Raw genomic sequence first — 12,707 nt, 5'->3', positions numbered from 1 at the left:
TTCATTCTTCTGAACTCCAATGAGTAAAGTCCCAATCTACTCAACCTCTCCTCATATGTCCGCCCCCCTCATCCCCGGGATTAACCGAGTGAACCTTCTTTGTACTGCCTCGAGAGCAAGTATGTCTTTTCTTAAGTATGGACACCAAAACTGTATGCAGTATCCCAGGTGCGGTCTCACCAATACCTTATATAACTGCAGCAATACCTCCCTGTTTTTATATTCTATCCCCCTAGCAATAAAAGCCAACATTCCGTTGGCCTTCTTGATCACCTGCTGCACCTGCATACTAACCTTTTGATTTTCTTGCACGAGGACCCCCAGATCCCTTTGTACTGCAGTACTTTCCAGTTTCTCGCCATTGAGATAATAACTTGCTCTCCGATTTTTCCTGCCAAAGTGCATAACCTCACATTTTCCAACATTGTATTGCACCTGCCAAATCTCCGCCCACTCACCCAGCCTGTCTATATCCCCTTGTAGAGGGAGAAGAGAGGAGGGAGAATGAGGGGAGGGGAGGGGAGGGGAAAGGAGAGAAAGGGTGAGTTGGGGGAAGGGGAAAGGGAGGAATGGATAGAGGGGAAATGGGAGGGAGAGAGGGAGGGGTGAATGAGAGGGAGAGAGGGAGGGGTGAATGGGAGGGAGAGAGGGAGGGGGGAATGGGAGGGAGAGAGAGAGGGGGGAATGGGAGGGGGGAATGGGAGGGAGAGAGGGAGGGGGGAATGGGAAGGAGAGAGGGAGGGGGGAATGGGAAGGAGAGAGGGAGGGGGGAATGGGAAGGAGAGAGGGAGGGGGGAATGGGAAGGAGAGAGGGAGGGGGGAATGGGAAGGAGAGAGGGAGGGGGGAATGGGAAGGAGAGAGGGAGGGGGGAATGGGAGGGAGAGAGGGAGGGGGGAATGGGAAGGAGAGAGGGAGGGGGGAATGGGAGGAGAGAGGGAGGGGGGAATGGGAGGGAGAGAGGGAGGGGGAATGGGAGGGAGAGAGGGAGATGGGAAAGGGAGGGAGAGAGGGAGATGGGAAAGGGAGGGAGGGAGGGGGGGGAAAGGGAGGGAGGAGGGGGGGGAAAGGGAGGGAGGGAGGGGGGGGAAAGGGAGGGAGGGAGGGGGGGGAAAGGGAGGGAGGGAGGGGGGGAAAGGGAGGGAGGGAGGGGTGGAAAGGGAGGGAGGGAGGGAGGGAGGGGGGGGAAGGGAGGGAGGGAGGGGGAGGGAGGGAGGGGGGGGAAAGGGAGGAGGGAGGGGGGGGAAAGGGAGGGAGGGGGGGGAAAGGGAGGGAGGGAGGGGGGGGAAAGGGAGGGAGGGAGGGGGGGGAAAGGGAGGGAGGGAGGGGGGGGGGGAAAGGGAGGGAGGGAGGGGGGGGGGAAAGGGAGGGAGGGAGGGGGGGGGGAAAGGGAGGGAGGGAGGGGGGGGGAAAGGGAGGGAGGGGGGGGAAAGGGAGGGAGGGGGGGGGAAAGGGAGGGGGGGGGGGGGAAAGGGAGGGAGGGAGGGGGGGGAATGGGAGGGAGGGGTGAGCGGGGGAGAGATGGAGGGAGGAGGAGAGAGTGAGGGAGAGGGAGGGAGTGGGAGTGGGAGAGGGAGAGGGAGAGGGAGGGAGAAACATAGAAAATAGGAGCAGGAATAGGCCATTCGGCCCTTCAAGCCTGCTCCGCCATTCAATATGATCAAGGCTGATCCTTTATCTCAATACCATATTCCCGCTCTCTCCCCATACTCCTTGATGCCTTTTGTGTCTAGAAATCTATCTAGCTCCTTCTTAAATATATTCAGTGACTTGAGGAGGAGGGGAAGAGGGAGCGAGGAGGAGGGGGAGAGGGAGGGAGGGGGAGAGGGAGGAGGAGAGGGAGGGAGGGAGGAGGAGAGGAGGGGAGGGAGGAGGAGAGGGAGGGAGGGAGGGAGGGAGGGAGGAGGAGAGGGAGGGAGGGAGGGAGGAGGAGAGGGAGGGAGGGAGGAGGAGAGGGAGGGACTTGGCCTCCACAGCCTTCTGAGGTAGAGAATTCCACAGAGGGAGGGAGGGGAGGGAAGGGAAAGGGGAGGGAAGGGAAAGGGGAGGGAAGGGAAAGGGGAGGGGAGGGAAAGGGGAGGGGAGGGAAAGGGGAGAGGGCGGGGGAGAGGAAAGGGGAGAGGGCGGGGGAGAGGAAAGGGGAGAGGGCGGGGGAGAGGAAAGGGGAGAGGGCGGGGGAGAGGAAAGGGGAGAGGGCGGGGGAGAGGAAAGGGGAGAGGGCGGGGGAGAGGAAAGGGGAGAGGGCGGGGGAGAGGAAAGGGGAGAGGGCGGGGGAGAGGAAAGGGGAGAGGGCGGGGGAGAGGAAAGGGGAGAGGGCGGGGGAGAGGAAAGGGGAGAGGGCGGGGGAGAGGGAAGGGGAGAGGGAAGGGGAGAGGGAGGGGGAGAGGGAAGTGGGGTGGGAAGGGGAGAGGGAAGGGGAGAGGGAAGGGGAGAGGGAAGGGGAGAGGGCGGGGGAGAGGGAAGGGGAGAGGGAAGGGGAGAGGGAAGGGGAGAGGGCGGGGGAGAGGGAAGTGGGGTGGGAAGGGGAGAGGGAAGGGGAGAGGGAAGGGGAGAGGGAAGGGGAGAGGGAGCCGGAGGACGAGGGAGGGAGGGAGGGAGGGAGGGCGAGGGAGGGAGGGGGAGAGGGCGAGGGAGGGAGGGGGAGAGGGCGAGGGAGGGAGGGGGAGAGGGCGAGGGAGGGAGGGGGAGAGGGCGAGGGAGGGAGGGGGAGCGAGGGAGGGAGGGGGAGGGAGGGGGAGGGAGGGGGAGAGGGGGAGGGGGAGAGGGGGAGGGAGGGAGGGGGAGAGGGGGAGGGAGGGAGGGTGAGAGGGGGAGGGAGGGAGGGAGGGAGGGGGAGAGGGCGAGGGAGGGAGGGGGAGAGGGCGAGGGAGGGAGGGGGAGAGGGCGAGGGAGGGAGGGGGAGAGGGCGAGGGAGGGAGGGGGAGAGGGCGAGGGAGGGAGGGGGAGAGGGAGGGAGGGGGCGAGGGAGGGAGGGGGCGAGGGAGGGAGGGGGCGAGGGAGAGGGAGGGAGGGGGAGAGGGAGGGAGGGGGAGAGGGAGAGGGAGGGAGGGGGAGAGGGAGAGGGAGGGAGGGGGAGAGGGTGATGGAGGGGGAGGGGGAGATGGCGAGGGAGGGAGGGGTAGAGGGTGAGGGAGGGGGAGAGGGTGAGGGAGGGGGAGAGGGAGGGAGGAGGAGGGAGAGGGAGAGGGAGGGGGAGAGGGAGGGAGGGGGAGAGGGAGGGAGGGGGAGAGGGAGGGACGGGGAGAGGGAGGGGGAGAGGGAGAGGGAGGGAGTGGGAGAGTGAGGGGGAGAGGGAGGGGGAGAGGGAGGGAGAGAGAGTGGGTGAGAGGGGAGTGGAAGAGAGGAGTAGGAGGGAGAAAGAGTGGGAGGGAGAGAAAGGGGTGTAGTGGGAGGGACAATAGAAAACAGCAGTGAGATGGAAAATGGGAAACTCGGAGAATTAAATTGAGACGTTTGCACGAGGAGTGGAAGTTACAAATACAGTTTCAAATATAAAAATGGGTTAATAACCAACTCGCTGAACTCTACATGTCCTGAGCAACATATTCGCAGTGAAGATCGATCAGCATCAAATCAAACCCTTTCACAAAGAGAATTCCTGATCTCACCACCAGAATTTGCCCTTAGGTAGTTATAAATAACAATGAAACTTACAGCAAGTTTACAAATCCTGTCCCAGCCCTGTCTCTCTGTCCCACCCAGGACACGGGCTTTAACACACTAACAATTGGGAGCGGCAAAGAGAGCAGCAAAACAGTGAAAGGTCAACCAGAACCAGTGGGTGTTCGACAGGAAAAGGGGCAAAAATGCTGAATCCTAACAGGTCGCATTCCAAAGACCATCGGGTCCTTGCAGGGCCAACACATTACATTTTAATCGAAAAATGGGAGGTTATCACCTCTGCCAGCTCCCCGGCTGGTAAATGCCAATCATTACTGGGGCAAGACCCGCGGTTTATAACTAACCAAAAAAAAATGCAATGATATCTATCCTGTCCGCTTGGAAACACGTTAAAATCTTAGCACCAATCACATTCCTAATTTCTGACTTTGTTGCATTATTGAAAAGCACAAATGAGGGTGTCTGTGAGATGATATGAGAGAATGTGAGGGTGTGAGAGAGTGAGAGGGTGAGTGTGAGTGAGAGGGTGTGTGAGAGTGAGGGTGTGTGAGAGTGAGGGTGTGTGAGAGTGAGGGTGTGTGAGAGTGAGGGTGTGTGAGAGTGAGGGTGTTTTAGGTTGTGGGAGAGAGTGTGTGAGAGTGAGTGTGAGAGAGTGACAGAGAGTGTGAGCGAGAGGGTGTGTGAGAGAGTGAGGGTGTGTGAGAGTGAGGGTGTGTGAGAGTGAGGGTGTTTGAGGTTGTGGGAGTGTGTGAGAGTGAGGGTGTTTGAGGTTGTGGGAGTGTGTGAGAGTGAGTGTGAGCGAGTGACAGAGAGTGTGAGCGAGAGGGTGTGTGAGAGAGTGAGGGTGTGTGAGAGTGAGGGTGTTTGAGGTTGTGGGAGAGAGTGTGTGAGAGTGAGTGTGAGCGAGTGACAGAGAGTGTGAGCGAGAGGGTGTGTGAGAGAGAGTGAGGGTGTGTGAGAGTAAGGATGTTTGAGGTTGTGAGAGAGTGTGTGAGAGTGAGTGTGAGAGAGTGACAGAGTGTGTGAGCGAGAGGGTGTGTATGTGTGAACATGTATGTGTGAGGATGTGTGTGTATGAAAGTTTGTGTGTGTGAGTGTGAGCGAGAGAGGATGTATGTGTGATGGAGTGTGTGAGTGTGAGGATGAGTGTGTGAGTGTGAGGATGGGTCTGAATTTACTGGCCACTTCTGATTTAAGCGCGGTTTCATCGCTGGGTTTAATATAATTATATGTTACTATGTTTTAAGGTTTGGAGCTGATTGGATGGAACCCTTTACATTCAAACCAGTTTCTGTTTTTCAGTACAAGGTGTGTCGATCTCAGGCACCGTGTGTGTCCGTGATCTCTTAAAGCCAGTGACAGGTCACAGTGTGTCTCACTCTTTCACTTGCTGCGAGTCCCCCTCCGAGTCCTTCCGTTTCCAAGTCTGGGGAAAAACCCCATTAAACACCCCACATAGTAACCAGTCTTATTTTGTTCAGATTATGAGCTGGCCTGCTGTGTATTTGCGCCATTTTTATATTTTTATTGCAGATTTACGATGGGTTTCCATTCACTTTTAATCCATAATGTTGATGCTTTGTATTTACTGAAGGAAACGTTTTCATTTAAACTTGTAAACTGCTATTGATTTCTCTGCAGTTTCCGTTGTTTTTTCTATTTAAAAAGTGGGCAATTTTTTTTTTGGTGGTTTCCTGCTGGGAAAAATATCCACAGAAATCGGTGTGCAGGCAGGAGCAGATGGATTTAATCAGCACAACCCTTAAAAAGTCCCATTTTACACGCCGTCAGGAAAGTAACAATTGCAAGTGTGGAGGGTCGACCTGAGGAAGACAGTCATCGCCAGCAATAAATAAGAGGCGAGGGTTGATTGAAAAATAAGTTTAGCAAAATGCACAGTGCGAAACGGTCGCTTTGTGCATGTATCTGAAAGCCTGTGGAAGAGCTGTAACAGAATTTAGATGGGGGTCTGTGTTTTGAGTTATTGAATCCAATCCGAGCTGTATTCAGAGGCGAGCTGACACACACACACACACACTCGGGAGCTGGCCTGCGATCTGTGCTCTAGACCCTTATAACAGTGGGCTCTCCCAACCTATTCCTGCTCATTTTATAGTTGCCCAGTTGCTCTTTTTTTAAAACAGACCTCCTGCTCTCCGAAGGAGTTCAGAATTCCCCCCCACCCTCCCCAACGCTTTGCAACGTGAATTTTAGAAATGAAATATAATAATTGTATGAATAAATTGCAAAATAACGGTTTTGCTAAAAACGCACTGGCGCCCTCCTGTACAGAACTGCAGTCGGATCAGGGAGATTCGAGGCCTGGTTTGGACAACTCCTCCCATTTGTGGAATTGTTAATCCAGTTTTAACTGTGTCAGTAGGTTTCCAGAGCTCCTGCGTTGGTTGAATAAAGTTGGTGATAATTGGGACGATTCTCGAGTGGGACACGTTGCTCATTCACTCTTAGGCAATTCGCAATTGGAAGTTGGGATGCGAAAGGGGGCAACTCCCAAGGTATCGAACTCAACCAGGGAACGGTGTCTGTCCTGGCGTCATGACACCTCCATCTGATGGGATCCAGCCCCAAGGCTGGCAGTACCAACTGGCACCTCCCCGCAAGATTCCCCATGTGATGCCAACCCAGGGTTCGCCGTTCCTACCCCTCCCTCCCCTCCCCCTCCGAGCCCCAGCACTGTTTACAGTCTGGGAACTTGGGGCTTGAACATCCCCTAAAAACTCGGGTCACTTTGCCTCGTCAACAGGGGCTGGATGAGTTGTGGGAATCCGCGTATCGTTTAACGTGGGTTTTGGAGGGAGGGAGAGTATGGGGTAGGGTGGAAAAGTTTGAGGCGGGGAGAGGGAAGGGGAGAAGAGGGAAGAAGGGGAAAAGGGGGAGGGAAAGACACAGTGGTGGGGGGGGGAGATTGGAGGGGGAGAGAGATGGTAGAGAGAGGGGGTGGGAGGGGGTCGAGAGAGGGTGGGAGAGAGGAGAGGGTGGGAGAGAGGAGAGGGTGGAAGAGAGGGTGGGAGAGGGGAGAGGAGGGGGTGGGAAAGGAGGGGGTGGGAAAGGAGGGGGTGGCAGGGGATAGAGAGAGGGTGGCAAGGGGTAGAGAAATGGTGGGAGGGGGTAGAGAGAGGGTGGGAAGGGAGGGGGTAGAGAGGGTGGGAAGGGAGGGGGTAGAGAGGGTGGGAAGGGAGGGGGTAGAGAGGGTGGGGGTCGCGGTGTGTGTTTGGGGTATGCGGGGGTGATGGAGAGAATGGGGCAGAGGGTCGAGGCGCCTCTGAGCCCCATGGGGGAGAGAACTTTAGCGGTGAGACGCACCGCCCCCTCCCTTTGAAAGTCCCCTCTCCCGGTCTCCCCCACCCCCTTTTCAATCCCAGCAATTGCAGACCGCAGACCATGAGCCGGAGATGCCTCGTTAACCGATCGCGGCGCCCAGTCGCTGCCGTTCACTGAATCCGTCCATTGCCCGCACAGGCCGAGTGTGGGGACCCGGCCACTTTCTGCCTTAATTCGGGGACCAGCTTTGTGCAGCCTCCTCTCACCCTGCTTTAATTTGGGAGGGAGGGATGCAGAAAAAAAATCATCTAACAATCCGAAGGGGGGAGTGGGGGGAGCATCGGAATCCGAGGAGGGAGAAACTTGGGGTCTCCTGGAAAAAACTTTTCTTAAAACTGAGCTGCGAGTTCGGGGGGGGGGGCAGAGATAGTCCTGGGGTTTAACATTACAGCCCAGGCAATGGAATAAATAAATGCAGAACAAAAGTAGCAAAGGCGCTGCTTTAAGCACAGGAATAAATGTACCATTCTTTCCAAAAATAAAGTCCATCACTCACAGAAATACTGCTTTAATCCTGACATGTAAACTTAACTGCTCAGAACTGAGCAATGCAGGGCTGCAAAAAGAAAATCCCACTCCCCAATGCCCTCTCACCGTGCCCAGGATTAAAGACCCCCCTTACCTGTGTGACAGAGGCCGACAGTCCAAAATGCCATCGAGACGAGCTGTACACCGATTGCTGGCACTCCGTGTGGCCGAGATGAACGCATGGTAAACTGCGAGCTCCAGGAGGCAATTCTTCCCTCTCTCTCTCTCTCTCTTAGGGCCGAGGCAAGACGAGTTGGAAGTGCAGCAGGGTGAAAAAACAAAAAATAAAGGGCAACACACACACACACACAGAGCTCTCTCTCTCTCTCTCCTTTTCCAGTGGCTCACTCCAGGCAAAAAAAAAACTTAAAACAGAAAATGTTTACAGCAAAAATCCCTTGAATTTCTTCCAGAGGTGAAACTGATGCAGAAAGAAGAGGAATTCAGGCTTTAAATCTTTCCCAATCACTTTGAAATCCCAAGTTGTGTCTTCTCATCATTTCAGAGCTGGGTCGGAATTCTCCGTTCAGACTGTGTGTGTGTGTGTGTCTGTCTGTCTCTCTCTCTCTGTCTGTCCTTACAGTCCAGCGCCACACACACACACACACACCACCACCACCAGATACACAACATGCAACTCACTCCACGGCCACTTTCTCCCAAGGTGTAAACAGGACCCGAGAGTCACGGCCGCTCTGCGCTCCGCCAATGGAGAGATCCGTTTACACATCCCCAGCCTGGGGACACTGGCAAAACCCGGCAGCCTCCCTTCCTGCTCTCTGCCAAAACCCTTTCCCAGTCTGAGCGATCCAATCCCACTCCAATCCGGGCGGCGGTGCTTCTATTAAACCAGACGTCTAACACTGAGAGCAGTTTAATAACGGAGCTACTGATCTAATACATGCTTCCCCCCTCTCCCCAGCTGTCAATATGCAGTTTATCCTTATTTTGATTGATGGGGAGTCAAGTCGACGGATAAAATAGATTGTAAACTCTTTATTATTAATAAACACGGGGAGCCTGACCTCGATTCTCCACAATTAATTTAAAGTAACTCCACACAGCTTCTGACGGTTAGAAACGTGGCTTTAAAACATAAAATGATTTTTGTGGCATTGTATAAATTTACTCCCAATTAATTATTACTTTACGCTGCAGATTTCTGGGCATGTTGTTGATGTGGCTTCTGGCCAATTTGAAGCAAAAAGGATTTGGAGAAAGTTGCCTTGTATTTATTTATTTAAAAAAAACAATTCTTTGCTCGCTCGACTTTTAATTCTTACAGAGAAAGCAAAATGGGCTGAACTCCCATCGTGATTTCGGAACTTGGAGCGTTAGTTGCCCCACTTTTTTTAAAAAAAAAGAGTCACCTTGAAATGGGGCGTGAGCTGAATCTCCGGGTCCCCAAACTGGAAGATTCAACGTGTTTGTGTCGGGAGCTCTTTCCAGATCCTGTAGATGACGTGATTGGAAATATAAGGGGCAATGACAGTTTTTCAAATAGTTATTTACTCGCACAGGTCAGAATCGCAGATTTACCAGTCCTTTAATTTTAATTCAAATTCAGAGCATAAAGGACAGCACTTCAAGTCTGCAAACCCCCTTTTGTGTCTCCCTCACTTGGCAAAAAATTTAATGTTTAAAATCTGAATAGCAAATAAACAGCAAGGAACAGCCAACCGTGTAATCCCGAATGATTTAGTTAGAATAAACAAATTAATGAATAAACTATTTTTTAGCATGCACTAGGCAGAACATTAAGTACTCCAGTGTAAACACCGCCACGCATAATACCCAGCTAAATACAAGGGAATTGGACTGATGAGATGCACTGGAAATGTTTGTATAAAGTAAAAAGAGTGGTTTAAATTAAACTAATTCACTCCGAGACGCTCTGTGCAATCGCCACAAGGAATTATGGCCGGAGTTATTCCGGTCTGGGCGCTTTAATAAATGGTGTAATCGCATTCTCGTGTTAATTCAGTTTGAACAGAAGTAAACACACACACAAATCTGTATATCTTGAATCTTGCACTCTCACACACGGGCTCTCCAACTTTTGTTCATTCCAGAATCCCATTGAAGACATTTTATGGTTAAGCTATCTGAAATGTAAAGAGGCTTTTAATATCCACAAAACACGCTGTAAATGTACATCTACTGCATTTAAGAATGTACTTCTGGAAGGAGCAATTACTCACTTCAAATGCACTGTTTAACTGCAGCGAAGCTTCAGACAGGAGGGAGAAGATAACAAGCCCAGGACCGATATTACCTGGCATCTGCACTAACTCGATAGTTTTACTACTTTTATCAGCGACCTTGATGTGGAGATCTGGTACAGTTCACTGTTTTACAATATGATAAGGGCGATTGAGCTGGCGCCACGCAGGGTTTGAATGGAGATACTGTCCGGCTGGAAATGTTCTGTTTTAGGACGTCCTGTCAAGGGATACACGGGGGAGGGGGGCGACCAGATGCCAATATGTTTTTATACGGAGCTGGAACAAGCGTTTACTTTTACAGTCGACTCGCTGATTATATACTTTAATTGCCAAAAGAAACATCAGAGATCGCTTACAAAAAAAATCTATAGCTCAACAGTTTTTTTTTAAAAGGCCACCTTTGATTTAATGAAAGTTCCTGTGACTTATTGTGTTCATCATTGTTTACTTTATCTGATTTTTTAAAACTTTGTCATTAACATTTTTTTGCACTTTAGAACGTGATTTTAAAAAAACCAAATGAACCGATGCTTTAGTTCGTTCTGCAGATACAGGAAACCAGTCAAAGCAAATTAAAAGCTGCCAAACCCATCTACAGCTAACAAATTAAATTAAACGATTGGTATGAATTGTAATTTTGGAGAAAAAAACCCCACACATGAGCTGTTATGATTTTATTTTTAAAAGGCTGTTTCTTCCGGAACTGCTCCTTCGCGAACTTCCCAATGGCCCCAAATCAGGTTTTGGTCTCTTATTTCCAAGGTGCCCTCTTCCTTCAGTGGCGTTTAGCCCTGGCTGGAGAGGCGAACCAGTGCCTCTGAGATCAGTTGAGATTTTCACAGCAGCGATACGACACGAGGGGGCGCTCCCAGCCGGGCATCGCCACCAAAATAACACAAGTGACCCAGAGTCCCAAGTTAGATAAAGATTATTAATAATCTGATGTGTTTAAAGAGGGGGAAAAGAAAATTCATTGCCCACAATCATTTCACTGTACGCTTGCGACCAGTGGGCACTGCAGGGAATAGAGTGCTAGACACAAATAACAATATTATGATTTGGATTTATAAGTTTCCCTCTTTGTTGAAATTAGACTTTATGTTTGAACTATTATATTAGTTATGCCTCCTCACACTTGCAGATTGGTTTTTTGCTGTTGGTCCACACCCGATATTAAGGTGAGAGGGGAGAGATACAAAAGGGTCCAGAGGGGCAATTTTTTCACTCAAAGGGTGGTGAGTGTCTGGAACGAGCTGCCAGAGGCAGTAGTAGAGGCGGGTACAATTTTGTCTTTTAAAAAGCATTTGGACAGTTACATGGGTAAGATGGGTATAGAGGGATATGGGCCAAGTGCAGGCAACTGGGACTAGCTTAGTGGTATAAACTGGGCGACATGGACATGTTGGGCCGAAGGGCCTGTTTCCATGTTGTAAACTTCTATGATTCTATGATTCTATGATATTGGTCCACTAAAGTAGGCAGAATTTCACCAGAGGGTAACTTCCAGGATCAACACATAGAACTGCTCCCCTCCCTCCCTTTACCCAGTTACACCTTCACCTGCAAGGACTGAGTGAAATGGTTCAAAGGACAGAAATGAAGAATTTAGGCCACTGGAGCCTGGTGGAGATTTATTCCTGTAAAAGTTGCAGGGAAAAATAATGCACGTTTACAACGCAACTGCATTCCTTTTAAAGTCTCTGCAATTCTCTTTCACTTTAAGTCAGCATGCAGGCGATTGCATCCTTGTGATCGAGAGCAACGGTGGGAATAGTCAGCATCTGAAAAAGGTTCACTTAATATGCAGCAGTTTGGTCTCACTCTCCACTGCCCAGGTAAAAGTTGGGGGGGAGACATGACAACACAAACAGGGACCCGCGTGTATATCTGACCACCTCCCTCCTCTTCAGGCCTTGTACACGGTGATGTGGAGGAGAGTTTCTTCTCCCTCTTTGTCGGGGACTCGGCTCAGCAGCCCATAGCCCCTGCTCTTCCCCCCCCCCCTCCGCCATGAAGCTCAAAGCTGAATGGTGTCCCTGTGGGAGGCTCCCAGACTGTGTACAACAGACACTTCACACTGCAGCCACAAAGCAACATCTCCCTTCGATGTCGCCTCAATAATTAATCTTCCAGAGGTGTAATAACTATCAATAATTCAGTGCCATTAATGTTATTCTAGTTCAAGACACCAACTTGCCTTGTTCTTGGGACCCCTGCCGTTTCAAGATTTACTTTTAGCGGTGTGATTCACAGACAGGCAGTGATATGTTAAGTCTATAGCAGATATGGTCTCATTGATAAAAGATATAAACAGATCTTAACATAGTTATACTATATCCCCCCGTCTACTCGCCCCCCTTCCCCCACTCGACCTCAAATAAAAGCACCCTGCCTGGTTTGGCCAAGTGTTATCACTGGCCGTGAACTGGGCCAGTATTCATGGGTCAAGAGGACAGTGGGCCTGTGGAACAGGCTGCCGGCTCGAGGGGTGGACGGCGATTCCCTGAATTCCTTCAAGCAAGAGCCGGACCCCCCGTTACTGGCCGGGGTGGAGATCACCTCGAACAAAAGGTAGAATTATCAGGGCCGCAGTGATTCCCTGGACTAGTTTTGATCACCGACAGGGGGTCGGAGAGGAATTTTCCAGATTTCCCCGCCCCCCCCCCCCGCCCCGGCCCAAATCGGCCTGGATTTTTAAATCTTTTTTTTGCATCTCCCAGGAGATCACATGGTTTTGGGTGGGGATGGGGAGTTTATATATCGTGATACACGAGGCATCACAATTGTGTGGGACAGGCTGGATGGACCAGTGGGTCTTTTCCTGTCTGTCATTGTTCGTATGTTATTGCTCAGACTCTCCCAGAAGCAGCATTTTCACTGCCTTTTAGGTGAAATCATGCACGGGACAGCAGATCGTGCCAGGCGTTTGTACGATGCCATACTATGGTAGATAACTTGTTGTTTCCGTATCTCTTCCCTTGGAGAATAGTGTG

General features: G+C 51.6%; 1 protein-coding gene across 2 annotated transcripts in view; it reads right to left on the bottom strand.

Annotated features, from left to right (window-relative positions):
- unc5b (unc-5 netrin receptor B) overlaps positions 1–8,220 on the bottom strand; it is a 212,084-nt gene extending 203,864 nt beyond the window's left edge. For both annotated transcript variants that reach the window (XM_067972409.1, XM_067972411.1), the window contains exon 1: positions 7,584–8,220. In XM_067972409.1, the coding sequence (XP_067828510.1) occupies positions 7,584–7,671 (88 nt within the window). In that variant the 5' untranslated portion in view covers positions 7,672–8,220. The remainder of the gene's footprint in view (positions 1–7,583) is intronic.
- Positions 8,221–12,707: the final 4,487 nt, after the last annotated feature.

The sequence above is a fragment of the Heptranchias perlo genome, chromosome 36 (assembly GCF_035084215.1).
Source record: "Heptranchias perlo isolate sHepPer1 chromosome 36, sHepPer1.hap1, whole genome shotgun sequence".
NCBI lineage: Eukaryota > Metazoa > Chordata > Chondrichthyes > Hexanchiformes > Hexanchidae > Heptranchias > Heptranchias perlo.
This window is presented reverse-complemented; position numbering and strand designations above follow the sequence as displayed.